General features: G+C 44.7%; 1 protein-coding gene across 1 annotated transcript in view; it reads left to right on the forward strand.

Moving 5' to 3' along the window:
- Positions 1 to 19,684, forward strand: part of LOC121580062 (SH3 and multiple ankyrin repeat domains protein 2-like) — a 169,831-nt gene that overhangs the window by 24,265 nt on the left and 125,882 nt on the right. Inside the window, exons 4-6 of the mRNA XM_045208952.1 lie at positions 7,069 to 7,177; positions 11,738 to 11,889; positions 12,345 to 12,512. Of these exons, the coding sequence (XP_045064887.1) occupies positions 7,069 to 7,177; positions 11,738 to 11,889; positions 12,345 to 12,512 (429 nt within the window). The remainder of the gene's footprint in view (positions 1 to 7,068; positions 7,178 to 11,737; positions 11,890 to 12,344; positions 12,513 to 19,684) is intronic.

Genomic DNA, 19,684 nt, shown 5'->3' on the forward strand with positions numbered 1-19,684 from the left:
GGTCAAGCGGGCAGGTTGTTGGGCGGCCGGCCGTCACAAGTCGCAAGATTTTATCTGGAGAGAGAGGGGAGAAAGAAGTCAAAGTATAGGGTAGGGCAGTGTGAGTAGGACCAGCAGTGTCATTAGACTTAACAAACGAGGATTGGATGTCGTCAACCTTCTTTTCAAAATGGTTGACGAAGTCATCCACAGAGAGGGAGGGGGGAGGAGAAGGTGGCAAAGAGCTTCCTAGGGTTAGAGGCAGACGCTTGGAATTTAGAGTGGTAGAAAGTGGCTTTAGCAGCAGAAACAGATGTAGAGAGGACGGAGTGAAAAGATGCCAGGTCCGCAGGGAGTCTAGTTTTCCTCAATTTCCGCTCGGCTGCCCGGAGCCCTGTTCTGTGAGCTCGCAATGAGTCATCAAGCCACGGAGCAGGAGGGGAGGACCGAGCCGGCCGGGAGGATAGGGGACATAGAGATTCAAAGGATGCAGAAAGGGAGGAGAGGAGGGTTGGAGAGGCAGAATCAGGAGATTGGAGGGAGAAGGATTGAGCAGAGGGAAGAGATGATAGGATGGAAGAGGAGAGAGTAGCGGGAGAGAGAGAGCGAAGGTTGCGACGGCGCATTACCATCTGAGTAGGGGCAGAGTGAGTAGTGTTGGAGGAGAGCGAGAGAGAAAAGGATACAAAGTAGTGGTCGGAGACATGGAGGGGAGTTGCAGTGAGATTAGTAGAAGAACAGCATCTAGTAAAGATGAGGTCAAGCGTATTGCCTGCCTTGTGAGTAGGGGGGGACGGTGAGAGGGTGAGGTCAAAATAGGAGAGGAGTGGAAAGAAGGAGGCAGAGAGAAATGAGTCAAAGGTAGACGTAGGGAGGTTGAAGTCACCCAGAACTGTGAGGGGTGAGCCATCCTCAGGAAAGGAACTTATCAAGGCGTCAAGCTCATTGATGAACTCTCCAAGGGAACCTGGAGGGCGATAAATGACAAGGATGTTAAGCTTGAATGGGCTAGTGACTGTGACAGCATGGAATTCAAATGAGGAGATAGACAGATGGGTCAGGGGAAAAAGAGAGAATGTCCACTTGGGAGAGATGAGGATTCCTGTGCCACCACCCGCTGACCAGATGCTCTCGGGGTATGCGAGAACACATGGTCAGACGAGGAGAGAGCAGTAGGAGTAGCAGTGTTTTCAGTGGTAATCCATGTTTCCGTCAGCGCCAAGAAGTCGAGGGACTGGAAGGTAGCATAGGCTGAGATGAACTCTGCCTTGTTGGCAGCAGAACAGCAGTTCCTGAGGCTGCCTGAGACCTGGAACTCCACGTGGGTGGTGCATGCAGGGACCACCAGGTTAGAGAGGCAGCAGCCACGCGGTGTGAGGCGTTTGTATAGCCTTTGCGGAGAGGAGAGAACAGGGATAGACAGAGGCATAGTTGACAGGCTACAGAAAATGGCTACAATAATGCAAAGGAGATCGGAATGAAATGAACTAAACATCTGGGAAAGGAGAGAGCGGGGCCTCCCTCACTTACGTTTCACTGAAACACCCAAATATAACTCTCCCAACTTCCACCTCAGAAACTATAATTGTTGTAAACTACAGCGGTTCAATGTTTTCTAGGAATAGACTAACTTAGTTTATTCAGCTAGCTAACTTGGTACAGTATTCTTCCGTGAAAATCGTCCAGGGCACCTAGTCATATGACGCCACAGCCAACTATCATGCCGGACTCCAACAACACGGTTTAGCACCAATACTCGGCCACAACAAACCACCAGTGTGTCAACACGCCAAGCAGATCATTTGTGTCCGTGTCTAACGTTGTGGGTTAGTCCCGACAGCTTGAGCGAGTCCGTCGTCAACTTATTCAGCCAGTTAGTTAGCTAGAATAGTTAGCATACTAGCTAGCCATTGCTTTCAGACAACGAAGAAACCCCTCCTCCCACGGCACGAACACACAGAGAGAGCCAAGCTAACGTTAACTAGTCACCCATGTCCCGAAATCCCTTGAACGACTCTGGCTACCAGTATGTAAAAACAAAACACAAATGTAGGTTGTAACTTACCCCTAGCAGCTACTGTTAGCTAGCCAAGTGCAAAGCTAGCCACTGAATTAACTCAGCCAGTTTGCGTCTGTTCGCCAGGTCGTTCCAGCTATTGTTTAGTAGCTATCCAGGTAGCAACAAGCTAGCTAAATTTCAAGCACAGTAGCCACTTACTACCTAACGTTAACGCTTCAGACAATGAGGTTAGAAAAACTGCTGAATGGTAGGCATTATTGTATGTAATTATTGTAGGCAGCTAGCTGGCGTAATTACAGGTACTCTCAGGCGTGAAACAACTATCCACAGTTGCTAATAGTTACCAGTAGCTACCCGCTAGCTAGTCCAGGTAGTGGGTTAGCTAGCTTCGTGCTTCACCGGGCTCAGCCGAATACAATACTAACCTACAATAATTACATACAACAACCCACGATAACTACCTACAATACCTAACTACAATCTAAATACATAGTTTAAGCTTTACTCGACAAAGCCCAAACTATGTATATAAGCCATATAAGCCAAGCTTACCTCCCGCCAGAGAGACACAACCTCACCCGACGACGATTGATCCCCTCCTCCACCCCCCCAGTCGCTTACCCTTCCCCACTATACTCTCCTCATCCACTAGTATAACCTGACTAAGCCCAGCCTCATCTACACCACCATCTATAGCATGACTAGACCCAGCCTCAGCTATACCACCATCCATAGCATGACTAGACCCAGCCTCACCTACACCACCTTCTATAGCATGACTAGACCCAGCCTCATCTACCCCACCATCTGTAGCATGACTAGGCCCAGCCTTAGCTACACTACCATCTGTCGCATGACTAGGTCCAGCCTCTGCTGCCTGCGTCTCATGGCCCCCTGCACGTTGACCCACCAAATTTGCTCTTTTCATGAACACAACCACAGCTTTGTTCATTCTGGATGCGGAATGTATAAATTCAGCTCCTACCTGTTCGCCGACCGCGAGCAGAACCTCCTCCACCTTAATTCCATTCTTAGGAACACACCTGAATCCATGCCGTAACGACAGCGTCTCCTCCGCGCTAGGCTGCGAAGTCATCGCTCACACCTCACCGTTCAAAACCCCAGGAAACTAAACCTCTGTCCTCTTCCTCCCTAACTTTGAAAATAAAAACAGTGGGTACCACTAAAACAAACAGTGCCTTTTTTTATATTTAATTAAAATGTTTAGGGGGTAGATCAGCTTTAATATTGCAGATAGATTGTAACTTCCATCAATGTAATTGTCTGCATCACTTCCAATACCCCATATGTTTTTTTATTCTCGCATATATATATATATATATATATATATATATATATATATATATACATACATACACATATATATATATGCACACATACATACACACTACTTATACATACTATATACATTTTATGGACACAGTCAATAATTATATTTTGTTTGTTTTTACTCCTGAACTTCCTCCGATCATTTTCATGATGTCCATCTGGTATGCTTCTATATGCCATATCTTTCTAGCTGTGCTCTTTCACAAAAGCTCACAATATATAACCTATATACTTTTTATGGACACAGCATGTCTTACACTAGTTATCTTGTTGTTATTAGTTGTTTTTATTAGTCCCATCCTTCAGCTCCATTCAACACCTCCCATCTATCCCTTAACACCATCCATATTGGATTTCTATTTGCCATATATTTTTCAACTGTACTGTGATGTTTCACAAAAGTTTTGAACCCTTCTATTCTCATTGTTTCTACAGATTATAAATTGAAAATAAACATTTCTGCTAAAAGTATTATTATATTATTGATCAGAGAGAGAGAGAGAGAGAGAGAGAGAGAGAGAGAGAGAGAGAGAGAGAGAGAGAGAGAGAGACAGAGAGAGAGAGAGAGAGAGAGACAGAGAGAGACAGAGAGAGACAGAGAGAGACAGAGAGAGAGAGAGATCCTGTTGGAGTCAGAGAGACACATTGAGGGAAATTTACCTGTCTCGTACCTTTTAAATGCCACATCCAACCCTGGCATTTCACACCTTATAACCACACTCAATCACACAGAGTTTTGCAGCAGTCTGAAATTGAACCGGTAGCAGGTGGAAGGAAGCCCCAAAAACATGAATATAAATCTAAGATGTAAAACAGGGTCGTGGATGTCATTATACAGCAAGTCTATTAGGCCAACAAGCTTTGGAGGAAGTGTGAGAGACAGGTTCGTAATTGAGGTCCATTATCTGTTGGCGAGTTGAGTCAGGATGCTGTGGCAAAGGTGGAATTGGCCTGTAAATTATTCAATGGACGTACAGTGCCTTGCAAAAGTATTCATCCCCCTTGGCATTTTTCCTATTTTGTTGCATTACAACATGTAATTTAAATGGATTTTTATTTGGATTTCATGTAATGGACATACACAAAATAGTCCAAATTGGTGAAGTGAAATGAAAAAAATTACTTGTTTCAAAAAATTCTGAAAAATAAATAACGGAAAAGTGGTGCGTGCGTATGTATTCACCCCCTTTGCTATGAAGCCCCTAAATAAGATCTGGTGCAATCAATTACCTTCAGAAGTCACGTAATTAGTTAAATAAATTCCACCTGTGTGCAATCTAATTGTCACATGATCTGTCACATGATCTCAGTATATATACACCTGTTCTGAAAGACCCCAGAGTCTGCAACACCACTAAGCAAGGGGCACCACCAAGCAAGCGGCACCATGAAGACCAAGGAGCTCTCAAAAGAGACAAAGTTGTGGAGAAATGTAAGTACAGATCAGGTTGGGTTATAAAAAAATATCAGAAACTTTGAACATCCCACGGAGCACCATTAAATCCATTATTAAAAAATGGAAAGAATATGGCACCACAACAAACCTGCCAAGAGAGGGCCGCCCACCAAAACTCACAGACCAGGCGGGCATTAAGGAGGGCATTAATCAGAGAGGCAACAAAGAGACCAAAGATAACCCTGAAGGAGCTGAAAAGCTCCACAGCGGAGATTGGAGTATCTGCCCATAGGACACTTTAAGCCGTACACTCCACAGAGCTAGGCTTTACAGAAGAGTGGCCAGAAAAAAGCCATTGTTTAAGAAAAAAATAAGCAAACACGTTTGGTCTTCGCCAAAAGGCATGTGGGAGACTCCCAAACATAAGGAAGAAGGTACTCTGGTCAGATGAGACTAAAATTGAGCTTTTTGGCCATCAAGGAAAACGCTATGTCTGGCGCAAACCCAACACCTCTCATCACCCCAAGAACACCATCCACCACCATGTTTTTCATCGGCAGGGACTGGGAAACTGGTCAGAATTGAAGGAATGATGGATGGCGCTAAATACAGGGAAATTCTTGAGGGAAACCTGTTTCATTCTTCCAGAGATTTGAGACTGGGACGGAGGTTCACCTTCCAGCAGGACAATGACCCTAAGCATACTGCTAAAGCAACACTTGAGTGGTTTAAGGGGAAACATTTAAATGTATTGGAATGGCCTAGTCAAAGCCCAGACCTCAATCCAATTTAGAATCTGTGGAATAACTTAAAGATTGCTGTACACCAGCAGAACCCATCCAACTTGAAGGAGCTGGAGCAGTTTTGCCTTGAAGAATGGGCAAAAATCCCAGTGGCTAGATGTGCCAAGCTTATAGAGACATACCCCAAGAGGCTTGCAGCTGTAATTGCTGCATAAGGTGGCTCTACAAAGTATTGACTTTGGGGGGTGAATAGTTATGCACGCTTAAGTTTTCTGTTTTTTTGTCTTATTTCATGTTTGTTTCACAAAAGAAAATAATTTGCATCTTCAAAGTGGTAGGCAAGTTGTGTAAATGAAATGATACAAACCCCTGAAAAATCTATTTTAATTCCAGGTTGTAAGGCAACAAAATAGGAAAAATGCCAAGGGGGGTGAATACTTTCGCAAGCCACTGTATATTTCATTTCTCACCTGTGCCCAGTTTACCTGGATCATTGTGCATATGCTCACACATGCACGAACACACATAAGCACACAAAATACGCACTTTGCATATCTGTCCCTGGTAAATGTTCACTGACTGTATGAGGAAAAAATGATGAATACATCATATATAATCATAATTAGTAAATGATAAAAGTAACTTGATGGTGTGTCATATTCCTTTCTAATTATGTCATTATAAATGAATTTATGCTAAGGCTGCACACCTTTGTATTTTGTGCCAATATAACATCACTGAATTGAGAGAGCAGTATCTGACGGAAAACGAAGGGAGAGTGAAAAAAGAGAGGGTGGGAAGTGAACACATGCTGGTTTCTATACTGGTGTACAGTTCCATGTACTCTATTTCTGACACATATAGATTTACTCTGTGATGGAGCATATGTAGGTGTATACAGGTCCACCCTCTACTATGTTCTGCTCTTTCCTCCTCCCTACATTTCTCTCTCTCTCTACCTCCATCTCTTCAAAGATTCTTCTTTTTTTCCCCTCCTTCTCTCCCTCACCCTGTCCGCCCCATCACCCCTCCCTCCCTCCCTCCTCCCTCCTCCCTCTTTTCTATCATCATCCTCTTCTCCTCTCTCCTCCTCCTCCTTTCCTCCTCTCCTCTCTTCCTATAGTGTTTAGGGAGCTGTTCTCGTATCTATTTATATCTGGCCTGGAACTCAGACGAGGACACTCATCCCACCGTGCACTTCATGCTCCAATCAGCACACCCCAATCATTCAATCTATCTCTCTCTCTCTCTCTCTCTCTCTCTCTCTCTCTCTCTCTCTCTCTCTATTGTCCTCTCTCCCCCCTCTTCTGTCCCTCTTTCTCTCTCCTTCTCTCTTTTTTCTAACCTTCTCCCCTCCATCTCTCTGACATTCTCACACACACTCTCTCTCTTTATAGTCTCTCTCTCTCTCTCTCTCTCTCTCTCTCTCTCTCTCTCTCTCTCTCTCTCTCTCTCTCTCTCTCTCTCTCTCTCTCTCTCTCTCTCTCTCTCTCTCTCTCTCTAACTCCACTTTTTTTCTCTCTCTCTCTCTCTCTCTCTCTCTCTCTAACTCCACTTTTTTTCTCGCTCTCCATCTCCAGGCCAACTTGAGGAAGTTTATGGACCTCATCCAGCACCATCAGGTGGAGAAAGTCTCTAGGCTGCTGGAGAGAGGGCTGGACCCCAACTATCAGGATACAGAGACCGGTGGTAATACTACACACATGCACAAACACACATCATGAACACAGGTGGTTTGACATAATCACAGTGCTAACAAGATAGATACTGCTGAGAAATACCCCCGTGGCTCCTCACATTTAAATCCTGTCTGATAATTTCTCCCACCCACTACCAAGGCAGCACAACCTAGCCCCTGATCAATCCCATTGATTTTTAAATTAACACACAGATCAATGGCAACTCTACTCAACTCTACTCAGAGATCCGTATCATTAGCGTAGGGGAGAGTGGCCATAAGCCTCCCTGTGGGGTGTACACAGAGTTAGCAACAGGGGATAAGAAGAGGGTAAGAGGGAGCAGAGATGAACATACAGAGCTCAGAAAAATCTGTTTGAGATTGCTATTTCTTATGCTCTTTTAGAACTTCGCAAACTATGTTCGCTATCATTCCAACCCAGTGTACTCCTTCTCCTAGGAAGCATCATTGAACTGGCATTATGTACTGCCAGAATGTACTCCAATGCTCTGAGCATCAATTAACAAACGCAGGAGGAAATTTGGGGGCTAAGGGGGGGGGTTAGTTGAGGTTTTAAGGCAATCTGTGCAGCTATTATGGGTATTAGGGCTGTAAGGGTTCTAAATAATATAATGAGTTAGTTAGTTAGAGGTATTACGGCATTTTAAGAGCTGGGGACACAGTCAGCATTGTGTGAATAAAGTACTGGACATGCTGGATAAAAATGCAGCCTTTCAGTTAAGGCTAATAAAGAAGTACCTAAGGGTGTTAGGGCTCGTAGCAGGGTAATTGAAGGGGTATTTATGGAATATAAGTAGTATTGGTAGATTACGCCTTGTTGCTGGGAGATTGAGGGATAAGGGCAGCTTGTAGAATAGCGCTCAATTATAGAGCTCTGGCTCACCATTGATTTTGGCTGTAGAAGTACATACACAGACATGGACATAGGCATACGCACACGCATGTTCTGTTCTAAATCCCAAGCTAATTATATCACAATTACATGGGGCTCAGATGTAGGTCGACACAAACTGATCCCGAAGATTTCCACCCACTGTGTCGCCCAGACGCCCATTCACCCCCTACCATGCCCCCTCCCTCTGTGTCTCATACAACTATTTTCTATTCCATATTCATTTGAATTCATTGAATTCATTTCAAGATCTCACAGAGGAATTGGTATCTTTGTATGCCTGTCTTAAAGGTGCAATGTGTGATTGCTACATCCATTTTTTGACTTTTGAATGAATGATATATAGCCATTGATTCTTGAAGAATATAACATAGAAATGCCTCATGAGTTTACTGTCGTACCCCATCAGAAGCCACAATATAAGCCTGTTTTACTCCATTGTTTGTAAAGAATGTAATTGTAAACAAACACTGTTTACTATTATGACATGTTTAAACTATCATTTTGATCTCATGGATGGTCAGACCTTGCATCCATAGCTCTGTCCATTCATTTGAGAGTGGTTACATTTCTCCAGCCATTCCTCCGCTGTTTACCAAAACACACTTTGTTGTTGATTGAATTGCAGATTTCCCCTTTAAATGAACACACTTAGCCATGTTGCAGTATCATTCATAATAACCTTATAACGCTGTACAGTAGAACATGGTCAAAGCCTGCTATATGTTTTTTTTTTTCTATATTGTTCAGGTCTTTTAATAATACAGTAGAGTATGTTAAAGGCCACGTGCATTCAAAAACAAGATTTTCCTGTGTTTTATATATATTTCCACACTATGAGGTTGGAACAATACTGTGAAATTGTGAAAAAGATGATAATGCCCCTTGTAGTGTAAGAGCTATTTGAAAAGACTGCCTGAAATTTCTGCCTGTTTTGGTGGGAGGGAGTTTTGGCCTGCCTGGTGAAATCAAATTTGTTTAATAGACCAATAAGACAGAGATTTCCAAACCTCTTCCAAACCCCTCCCCACTCAGACCACTCCCAGACAGTCCTAGTTAAATTCTTGCTTGAGAAATTGCTCTTTGCTAAGAAGCTATTTTTGTCTCTTTTTGACCATTTTAATTGAAAACAATCACAGGTTTCGATCCAATTTGCAACAGATTTTCACACAAATATGAACAAATTTGTATAAAACAATATGCGCATTTCCCACCAGAGATGTGTTTCCATCAAACAGATATTTTTTGCAGATAAAAGACGGTGCGCATAGTAGTGCACATAGAAATACCTTTTTGGGTAAATTCCCATGTACCGAATGAAAAATACAAGTTAAATGGGTTTCCATCACATTTTCAACTCTACTGATGGTTTTGTCACAAAAACTGTTGCATTATATAGCAAATGTGCCCACTCTGGTCTTGGCACGTGCGCTTTAGCCAACAGCTCGCAGATACAGTGCAGGGAGGCTACCTACATTATGAGATTATTATAAAAGCGATATTATTTGTATTTGTCAAAAGGCAGCCAAGTATTGATCATCATGTCACCAGAATAAGACTATCAATATTTATTGGAAAGGAGCATCAAGCTCATCACCTTGCACATTCACCATCCTGTGAAGTTCATCATAATTTATGTAATCTGTAGTCTTTTAAACTCTGTGCTTTCCCGTGTTGTAGTGAGAGGACCACACAACAAATCATCGCGTGACTCCAAGTTTACTTCGATATCAAATCAAATCAAATCAAATTTTATTGGTCACATGCGCCGAATACAACAGGTGCAGACATTACAGTGAAATGCTTACTTACAGCCCTTAACCAACAGTGCATTTATTTTTAACAAAAAAAGTAAAAATAAAACAACAACAAAAAAAGTGTTGAGAAAAAAAGAGCAGAAGTAAATTAAAATAACAGTAGGGAGGCTATATATACAGGGGGGTACCGTTGCAATGTGCGGGGGCACCGGCTAGTTGAGGTAGTTGAGGTAATATGTACATGTGGGTAGAGTTAAAGTGACTATGCATAAATAATTAACAGAGCAGCAGCAGCGTAAAAAGGATGGGGTGGGGGGGCAGTGCAAATAGTCCGGGTAGCCATGATTAGCTCTTTCAGGAGTCTTATGGCTTGGGGGTAGAAGCTGTTGAGAAGTCTTTTGGACCTAGACTTGGCACTCCGGTACCGCTTGCCGTGCGGTAGCAGAGAGAACTGTCTATGACTAGGGTGGCTGGAGTCTTTGACAATTTTGAGGGCCTTCCTCTGACACCGCCTGGTATAGAGGTCCTGGATGGCAGGAAGCTTGGATATGATGGTTATTATATAAATATTTGATCATAAAGGTTTTTCCATCGCCATTTCTCGCGTTATTCATTTTACCGACACAAAAAGATCCCACCATGTCGAAGGAACGAATGATCTGTCGGCATATATGAAATTGTACCAGTATTTCATGTTTCCATCAGGCCGGTCGTGACTTTTTTCATGCGTCAGGTAATTCATCCTCATGAAATGGTTGGATGGAAACGTGGTTAGTAAGGCACTTAATTGTTACCCGAAATGGTGTTGAGAAAAAAGGAATAAAAAGGGCTACATTGGACTTTTAACCAATGTGTCACTGCCACTGCCATTATAAATCCACTTATTGACCAATGGACAGACATCAGTGTAGATGGATGAGTGGCCGAGTGTGGATGAATTGATGGGATTCCATATGACTGCGGTGATTGGATGATGAATGACACTGACAGCGAAGATGAACAATAGAGTGATGGGAGAACCACTTCGATTCCTGAGAAAATATGACTGTGTAAGCACAGAGTAATGGATGGTGTTATTACCATCACCGCTGATCTGAGTTTAATTGATGCACCTTATTCTCTCCCTTTCTATGTTCTGTTCTGTTGTCTGTTCTTTTGTCGTTGCTGTTGTCTGTTCTGTTGTCTGTTCTCTTGTCTGTTCTGTCTTGTCCTGTTCTGTTCTGTTCTGTTGGCTGTTCTGATCTGTTCTGTTGGCTGTTCTTTTCTGTTCTGTTGTCTGTTGTGTCTGTGTTGTGGTTCCTCTATGCAGTGGTGTAAAGTACTTAATTAAAAATACTTGAAAGTACTACTTAAGTAGTTTTTGGGGGTATCTGTACTTTACTTTACTATTTACTTGAGTTATTTTCTATTAAGTTATCTTTACTTTTACTCAAGTATGACAATTGTGTACTTTTTCCACCACTGCCTCTATGGCCTATAATTCCTTTATGGTTCCATTTCGTCTGTTTTCTGTTCTGTTTCTGTTCCATTCCGACTGTGTTATGTTCCATTCTGTGCTCTGATCCATCTTTGGTCCCTTTCTTCTCTGTTCTCTTCTAATTTGTCTGTGGTGTTCTACTACAGGACTCACAAACAGTCTGTTCACTGTGTCCAGCCCATTCACAATCACCAAAATGAAAGCTACTGTAGACCGTTGGGGAACATCATAATTGTTGAAAAAATTATGGATAGAGACAGAATGTTAGCCTCGTTCGACCATCGCAAATGAGAAAGCTTACATTCTGAAATGAAATGAGAGTGCAGCAGTCAGGATGGTGGATCAGGCTAACAGAATGTGGCACCAGACAAAATAAGTTTGAGACCCATGATCTACACTCTATCCCATCTATGTCATTCTACAGAGACCCCCCTGACATTTGCGTCCCACCTGGATAACGTGGTGGAGATTTTAAAGGTACTAAAGAATGGAGGGGCCCACCTGGACTTCAGGGCCAAAGACGGCATGACGGCCCTACACAAAGCTGCTAGGTCCAAGAACCAGGTTACTCTGATGGTACGGACACCCACACGCACCCACTCGCGCATGCGTACTCACATGCACATGAACACACACAACATTAACCCTGCTACTCTTACGGTCACCCATGCATTGCATTGATAAGGATTGTATTTGTATTTGTATTTATTATGGAGCCACATTAGCTGCTACTCTTCAGGCAGTTTATACAATTTTAAAAACATTACAATCCATTCACAACAGATTAAGTGTTTGCCCTCAGGCCCCTGTTCTACTACCACATATCTACAACACAAAATCCATGTTTACGTGTGTCTATAGTGCGTATGTTATCGTGTGTGTGTATGAATGTGTTTGTGCCTGTGTGTGTGTCTCTTCAAAGTCCCCGCTGTTCCATAAGGTGTATTTTGATCTGTTTTTTAAATCTAATGTCAACGTGTGTGTGTGCCTGCCTGCGCGCATGCATCTGTGTGTATGCATGTGTGTTGCAGACCCTGTTGGAGCTTGGTTCATCTCCAGACTATAAGGACAGTCGGGGTCTGACAGCGCTCTACCACACAGCCATGGTGGGAGGAGACCCATTCTGCTGTGAGTTGCTGCTACATGAACACGCCACTGTCTGCTGCCAGGACGAAAACGGCTGGCACGAAGTCCACCAGGTACACACACACACACACACACACACACACACACACACACACACACACACACACACACAGAGGCTGAGGAAAAACACACACACAGGCATACGCACACACACATAGGCTGAGAACACACACACTCACACACACACACATACTTTTTCCATGCCTGCAGGCGTGTGGCTTGGCAACTGTTCACACTCAGTGTGGATTAAGCCGATTAAGGAGAGAACAATTTTTGGATGCCTGCAGCACTCAATCAAGCAAATTCACCACTCATTCTGGTGTGCGTGTGTGCGTGTGTGTGTGTGTGTGTGCGTGTGTGTGTGTGTGTATGTGTGTGTGTGTGTGTGTGTGTGTGTGTGTGTACAGATGGTTGATAGCTCTCCTAGACCCTCTCCCTTCCTGTTCTACTCTGATTGCTATCAGCTCTAGCCAGCAGTAACGTCACTCTTCCTGACGTACTGTACTGTCTCTCCTCTAGAACATGGCACTGTCAGCATATCAAACACAACTCTCCTCTAGGTTAGCCTATCAATTAACTATCATCAAAACGCATTTACATCCTCCAAAAACTAGCCTTGCCCATGGGCTACGGAAATGCCTCTGCTTCCTTTGCTCTCTCCTCCCTCGCTCCCCCACTGACTCTTTCGCTCACTCTCTGTCAACCTGATACTCAGAATTACTTTGGATCTGTGTAGGTTTTCGAATTATACTTTGATACATTTTCCTTTCCTTATTTAGCACTGGTGTCTTTCTACATCTGTTCACTACATCCCCCTACAACTGATTATTCCATCTGATGGCTGGGTTCAAACTAAGGACGTAATATCCTAAACTCCTGGGCCTTTGTGCTGCCTCCTCTGCAGCACACTGACATCTAGCGGACATGGCATGTAACTGCAGCCTGAATCTAGTGCAAAGCGAAGGCGGAGACTATTATATAGCTTGTTTCACCATGTGTATCATATGTGGTATATTTAAGCAATAAGGCATCTCGGGGGTGTGGTATATGGCCAATATACCACGATAAGGACTGTTCTTAGGGACGACGCAATGCGGAGCGCCTGGATACAGTCCTTAGCCGTGGTATATTGGCCATATACATTTTTACATTGACATTTTAGTCATTTAGCAGACGCTCTTATCCAGAGCGACTTACAGTTAGTGAGTGCATACATTATTTTTGTATTTTTTCATACTGGCCCCCCGTGGGAATCGAACCCACAACCCTGGCGTTGCAAACGCCATGCTCTACATCCCTGCTGGCCATTCCCTCCCCTACCCTGGACGACGCTGGGCCAATTGTGCGCCGCCCCATGGGTCTCCCGGTCGCGGCCGGCTACGACAGAGCCACAAACATTGCAATTATAAACTGGTTACCAACATAATTAGACCAGTAAATAGTACTTTTTTGTCATACACGTGGTATCTGTTTATAATTATAAACCGGTGGTTCGAGCCCTGAATGCTGATTGGCTGAAAGCTGTGGTATATCAGACCGTATACCAAGGGTATGACAAAACATGTATTTTTACTGCTCTAATTACGTTGGTAACCAGTTTATAATAGCAATAAGGCAACCTCGGGTGTTTGTGGTATATTACCAATATACCACATACCACGGCTAAGGGCTGTATCCTGGCACTGCGTTGAGTCGTGCATAAGAACAGCCCTTAGACGTGGTATATTGGCCATATACCACACCCCCTCTGGCATTACTGCTTAATAATAATACAGTGCCTAAAATATACAGTGCATTCGGACAGTATTCAGACCCCTTCACTTTTTCCACAATTTGTTACTTTACAGTCTTATTCTCAAATTGATTTAAAAATATATATATCCTCATCAATCTACACACAATACCCCATAATGACAAAGTGAAAATACGTTTTTTGACATTTTTGCTAATTTATTAAACAGAAAACCGTATTTACATAAGTATTCAGAGCTTTTGCTATGAGGCTCAAAATTGAGCTCAGGTGCATCTTTCTACAACTTGATTGGAGTCCACCTGTGGTAAATTCAATTGATTGGACATGATTTGGAAAGGCACAAACCTGTCTATATAAGGTCCCACAGTTAACAGTGCATGTCAGAGCAAAAACCAAGCCATGAGGTCGATGGAATTGTCCGTAGAGCTCCGAGACAGGATCTGGAGAAGGGTACCAAAACATTTCTGCAGCATTGAAGGTCCCCAAGAACACAGTGGCCTCCATCATTCTTAAATATAATAAGTTTGGAAACACCAAGACTCTTCCTAGAGTTGGCCGCCCGGCAAAACTGAGCAATCGGGGCAGAAGGACCCTGGTCAGGGAGGTGACCAATAACCCGATGGTCACTCTTACAGAGCTCCAGATTTCCTCTGTGGAGATGGGAGAACCTTCCAGAAGTACAACCATCTATGCAGCACTCCACCATACAGACCTTAATGGTAGAGTGGCCAGACGGAAGCCACTCCTCAGTAAAAGGCACATGACAACCTGCTTGGAGTTTGCCAAAAGGCACCTAAAGGACTCTCAGACCTTGAGAAACAAGATTCTCTGGTCTGATAAAACCAAGATGGAACTCTTTGGCCTGAATGCCAAGCATCACGTCTGGAGGAAACCTGGCACCCTCCCTACGGTGAAGCATGGTGGTGGCAGCATCATGCTGTGGGGATGTACAGAGAGATCCTTGATGAAAACCTGCTCCAGAGCGTTCAGGACCTCAGACTGGTGCGAAGGTTCACCTTCCAACAGGACAACAACCCTAAGCACACAGCCAAGGCAATGCAAGAGTGACTTTGGGACAAGTGTCTGAATGTCCTTGAGTAGCCCAGCCAGAGCCCGGACTTGAAACGATCGAACATCTCTGGAGAGACCTGAAAATAGCTGTGCAGCAATGCTCCATATCCAACCTGACAGAGCTTGAAATGATCTGCAGAGAAAAATGAGAGAAACTCCCCAAATACAGGTGTGCCAAGCTTGTAGCGTCATACCCAAGAAGACTCGAGGCTGTAATCGCTGCCAAAGGTGCTTCAACAAAATAATGAGTAAAGGGTCTGAATACATTTACATTTACATTTACGTCATTTAGCAGACGCTCTTATCCAGAGCGACTTACAAATTGGTGCATTCACCCTATAGCCAGTGGGATAACCACTTTACATGTTTTTTTTTTTTTTTTTTTTTTTATGGGGGTGGGGGGGGGTAAAAGGATTACTTTATCCTATCCTAGGTATTCCTTAAAGAGGTGGGGTTTCAAATGTCTCCGGAAGGTGGTGAGTGACTCCGCTGTCCTGGCGTCGTGAGGGAGCTTGTTCCACCATTGGGGTGCCAGAGCAGCGAACAGTTTTGACTGGGCTGAGCGGGAACTATGCTTCCGCAGAGGAAGGGAGCCAGCAGGCCAGAGGTGGATGAACGCAATGCCCTCGTTTGGGTGTAGGGACTGATCAGAGCCTGAAGGTACGGAGGTGCCGTTCCCCTCACAGCTCCATAGGCAAGCACCATGGACTTGTAACAGATGCGAGCTTCAACTGGAAGCCAGTGGAGTGTGCGGAGGAGCGGGGTGATGTGAGAGAACTTGGGAAGGTTGAACACCAGACGGGCTGCGGCATTCTGGATGAGTTGTAGGGGTTTAATGGCACAGGCAGGGAGCCCAGCCAACAGCGAGTTGCAGTAATCCAGACGGGAGATGACAAGTGCCTGGATTAGGACCTGTGCCGCTTCCTGTGTAAGGCAGGGTCGTACTCTCCGAATGTTGTAGAGTATGAACCTGCAGGATCGGGTCACCGCCTTCATGTTAGCGGAGAACGACAGGGTGTTGTCCAGGGTCACGCCAAGGCTCTTCGCACTCTGGGAGGAGGACACAACGGAGTTGTCAACCGTGATGGCGAGATCATGGAACGGGCAGTCCTTCCCTGGGAGGAAGAGCAGCTCCGTCTTGCCAAGGTTCAGCTTGAGGTGGTGATCCGTCATCCATACTGATATGTCTGCCAGACATGCAGAGATGCGATTCGCCACCTGGTTATCAGAAGGGGGAAAGGAGAAGATTAGTTGTGTATCGTCAGCGTAGCAATGATAGGAGAGGCCATGTGAGGATATGACAGAGCCAAGTGACTTGGTGTATAGCGAGAATAGGAGAGGGCCTAGAACTGAGCCCTGGGGGACACCAGTGGTGAGAGCACGTGGTGCGGAGACAGCTTCTCGCCACGCCACTTGGTAGGAGCGACCGGTCAGGTAGGACGCAATCCAAGAGTGAGCCGCGCCGGAGATGCCCAGCTCGGAGAGGGTGGAGAGGAGGATCTGATGGTTCACAGTATCAAAGGCAGCAGACAGGTCTAGAAGGACAAGAGCAGAGGAGAGAGAGTTAGCTTTAGCAGTGCGGAGAGCCTCCGTGACACAGAGAAGAGCAGTCTCAGTTGAATGACCAGTCCTGAAACCTGACTGGTTTGGATCAAGAAGGTCATTCTGAGAGAGATAGCAAGAGAGTTGGCTAAAGACGGCACGCTCAATAGTTTTGGAAAGAAAAGAAAGAAGGGATACTGGTCTGTAGTTGTTGACATCAGAGGGATCAAGTGTTGGGTTTTTTGAGAAGGGGTGCAACTCTCGCTCTCTTGAAGACGGAAGGGACATAGCCAGCGGTCAAGGATGAGTTGATCAGCGAGGTGAGGTAGGGGAGAAGGTCACCGGAGATGGTCTGGAGAAGAGAGGAGGGGATGGGGTCAAGCGGGCAGGTTGTTGGGCGGCCTGTAGTCACAAGTCGCAAGATTTTATCTGGAGTGAGAGGGGAGAAAGAAGTCAAAGCATAGGGTAGGGCAGTGTGAGCAGGACCAGCAGTGTCATTAGACTTAACAAACGAGGATCGGATGTCGTCAACCTTCTTTTCAAAGTGGTTGACGAAGTCATCCACAGAGAGGGAGGAGGGGGGATTCAGCAGGGAGGAGAATGTGGCAAAGAGCTTCCTAGAGTTAGAGGCAGATGCTTGGAATTTAGAGTGGTAGAAAGTGGCCTTAGCAGCAGAAACAGATAAGGAAAATGTAGAGAGGAGGGAGTGAAAAGATGGCAGGTCCGCAGGGAGTCTAGTTTTCTTCCATTTCCGCTCAGCTGCCCGGAGCTCTGTTCTGTGAGCTCGCAATGAGTCATCAAGCCACGGAGCAGGAGGGGAGGACCGAGCCGGCCGGGAGGATAGGGGACACAGAGAGTCAAAGGATGCAGAAAGGGAGGAGAGGAGGGTTGAGGAGGCAGAATCAGGAGATTGGAGGGAGAAGGATTGAGCAGAGGGAAGAGATGATAGGATGGAAGAGGAGAGAGTAGTGGGAGAGAGAGAGCGAAGGTTGCGGCGGCGCATTACCATCTCTGTAGGGGCAGAGTGAGTAGTGTTGGAGGAGAGCGAGAGAGAAAAGGATACAAAGTAGTGGTCGGAGACATGGAGGGGAGTTGCAGTGAGATTAGTAGAAGAGCAGCATCTAGTAAAGATGAGGTCAAGCGTATTGCCTGCCTTGTGAGTAGGGGGGGACGGTGAGAGGGTGAGGTCAAAAGAGGAGAGGAGTGGAAAGAAGGAGGCAGAGAGAAATGAGTCAAATGTAGACATAGGGAGGTTGAAATCCCCCAAAACTGTGAGGGGTGAGCCATCCTCAGGAAAGGAACTTATCAAGGCGTCAAGCTCATTGATGAACTCTCCAAGGGAACCTGGAGGGCGATAGATGACAAGGATATTAAGCTTAAATGGGCTAGTGACTGTGACAGCATGGAATTCAAATGAGGAGATAGACAGATGGGTTAGGGGAAAAATTGAGAATGTCCACTTGGGAGAGATGAGGATTCCTGTGCCACCACCTCTCTGACCAGATGCTCCGGGGTATGCGAGAACACATGGTCAGACGAGGAGAGAGCAGTAGGAGTAGCAGTGTTTTCAGTGGTAATCCATGTTTCCGTCAGCGCCAGGAAGTCGAGGGACTGGAGGGTAGCATAGGCTGGGATGAAGTCAGCCTTGTTGGCAGCAGAACGGCAGTTCCAGAGGCTGCCTGAGACCTGGAACTCCAGGTGTGTGGTGCGTGCAGGGACCACCAGGTTAGAGAGGCAGCAGCCACGCGGTGTAAGGCGTTTGTGTAGCCTGTGCGGAGAGGAGAGAACAGGGATAGGCAGAGGAGATCGGAATGAAATGAACTAAACATCTGGGAAAGGAGAGATACTTATGTAAATGTGATATTTCCAATTGTTTTATATATAAATGTGGACAGACTTCTCTCCATCTAAGCTACTCTTGTATCAATATGTTTTGACCATGACAGTTTACAATCCAGGGTTACTCCAGGCAGTTCAGTCACCTCAACTTGCTCAATTTCAACATTATTCATTACAAGATTTAGTTGAGGTTTAGGGTTTAGTGAATGATTTGTCCCAAATACAATGATTTTAGATTTTGAAATATTTAGGACTAACTTATTCCTTGCCACCCATTCTGAAACTAACTGCAGTTCTTTGTTAAGTGTTGCAGTCATTTCAGTCGCTGTGGTAGCTGACGTGTATAGTGTTGAGTCATCTGCATACATAGACACACGTTAGTAAAGATTGAAAAAAGTAAGGGGCCTAAACAGCTGCCCTGGTGAATTCCTGATTCTGGCGAATTCCTGTTAGACAGGTAACTCTTTATCCACAATATAGCAGGGGTTGTAAAGTCATAACACATAACTGCAGTTCTTTGTTAAGTGTTGCAGTCATTTCAGTCGCTGTGGTAGCTGACGTGTATAGTGTTGAGTCATCTGCATACATAGACACACGTTAGTAAAGATTGAAAAAAGTAAGGGGCCTAAACAGCTGCCCTGGTGAATTCCTGATTCTGGCGAATTCCTGTTAGACAGGTAACTCTTTATCCACAATATAGCAGGGGTTGTAAAGTCATAACACATTCCAGCAGCAGACTATGATCGATAATGTCAAAAGCCGCACAAAACAGTCCCCACAATCTTTTTATCATCAATTGCTGTCAAGCTATGATTCCCAGAATCATATAAAAAATGATATACAGTTGTAATTGCTGACAAAGGTGCTTCCACCAAGTACTAACTCTGGGGTGTGAAGACATACCCAATCTTCATTTGAAATGTTCTTTACCTTTTCTTTCACTTTGAAAATGTGCAGCAGGTCTGTAGTAAAGAAATGTATAGGTTTAGAATGTGACAACCGTGAAAGCAGTGTGTAGAC

Source organism: Coregonus clupeaformis, chromosome 3 (genome assembly GCF_020615455.1).
Source record: "Coregonus clupeaformis isolate EN_2021a chromosome 3, ASM2061545v1, whole genome shotgun sequence".
Taxonomy (NCBI): domain Eukaryota; kingdom Metazoa; phylum Chordata; class Actinopteri; order Salmoniformes; family Salmonidae; genus Coregonus; species Coregonus clupeaformis.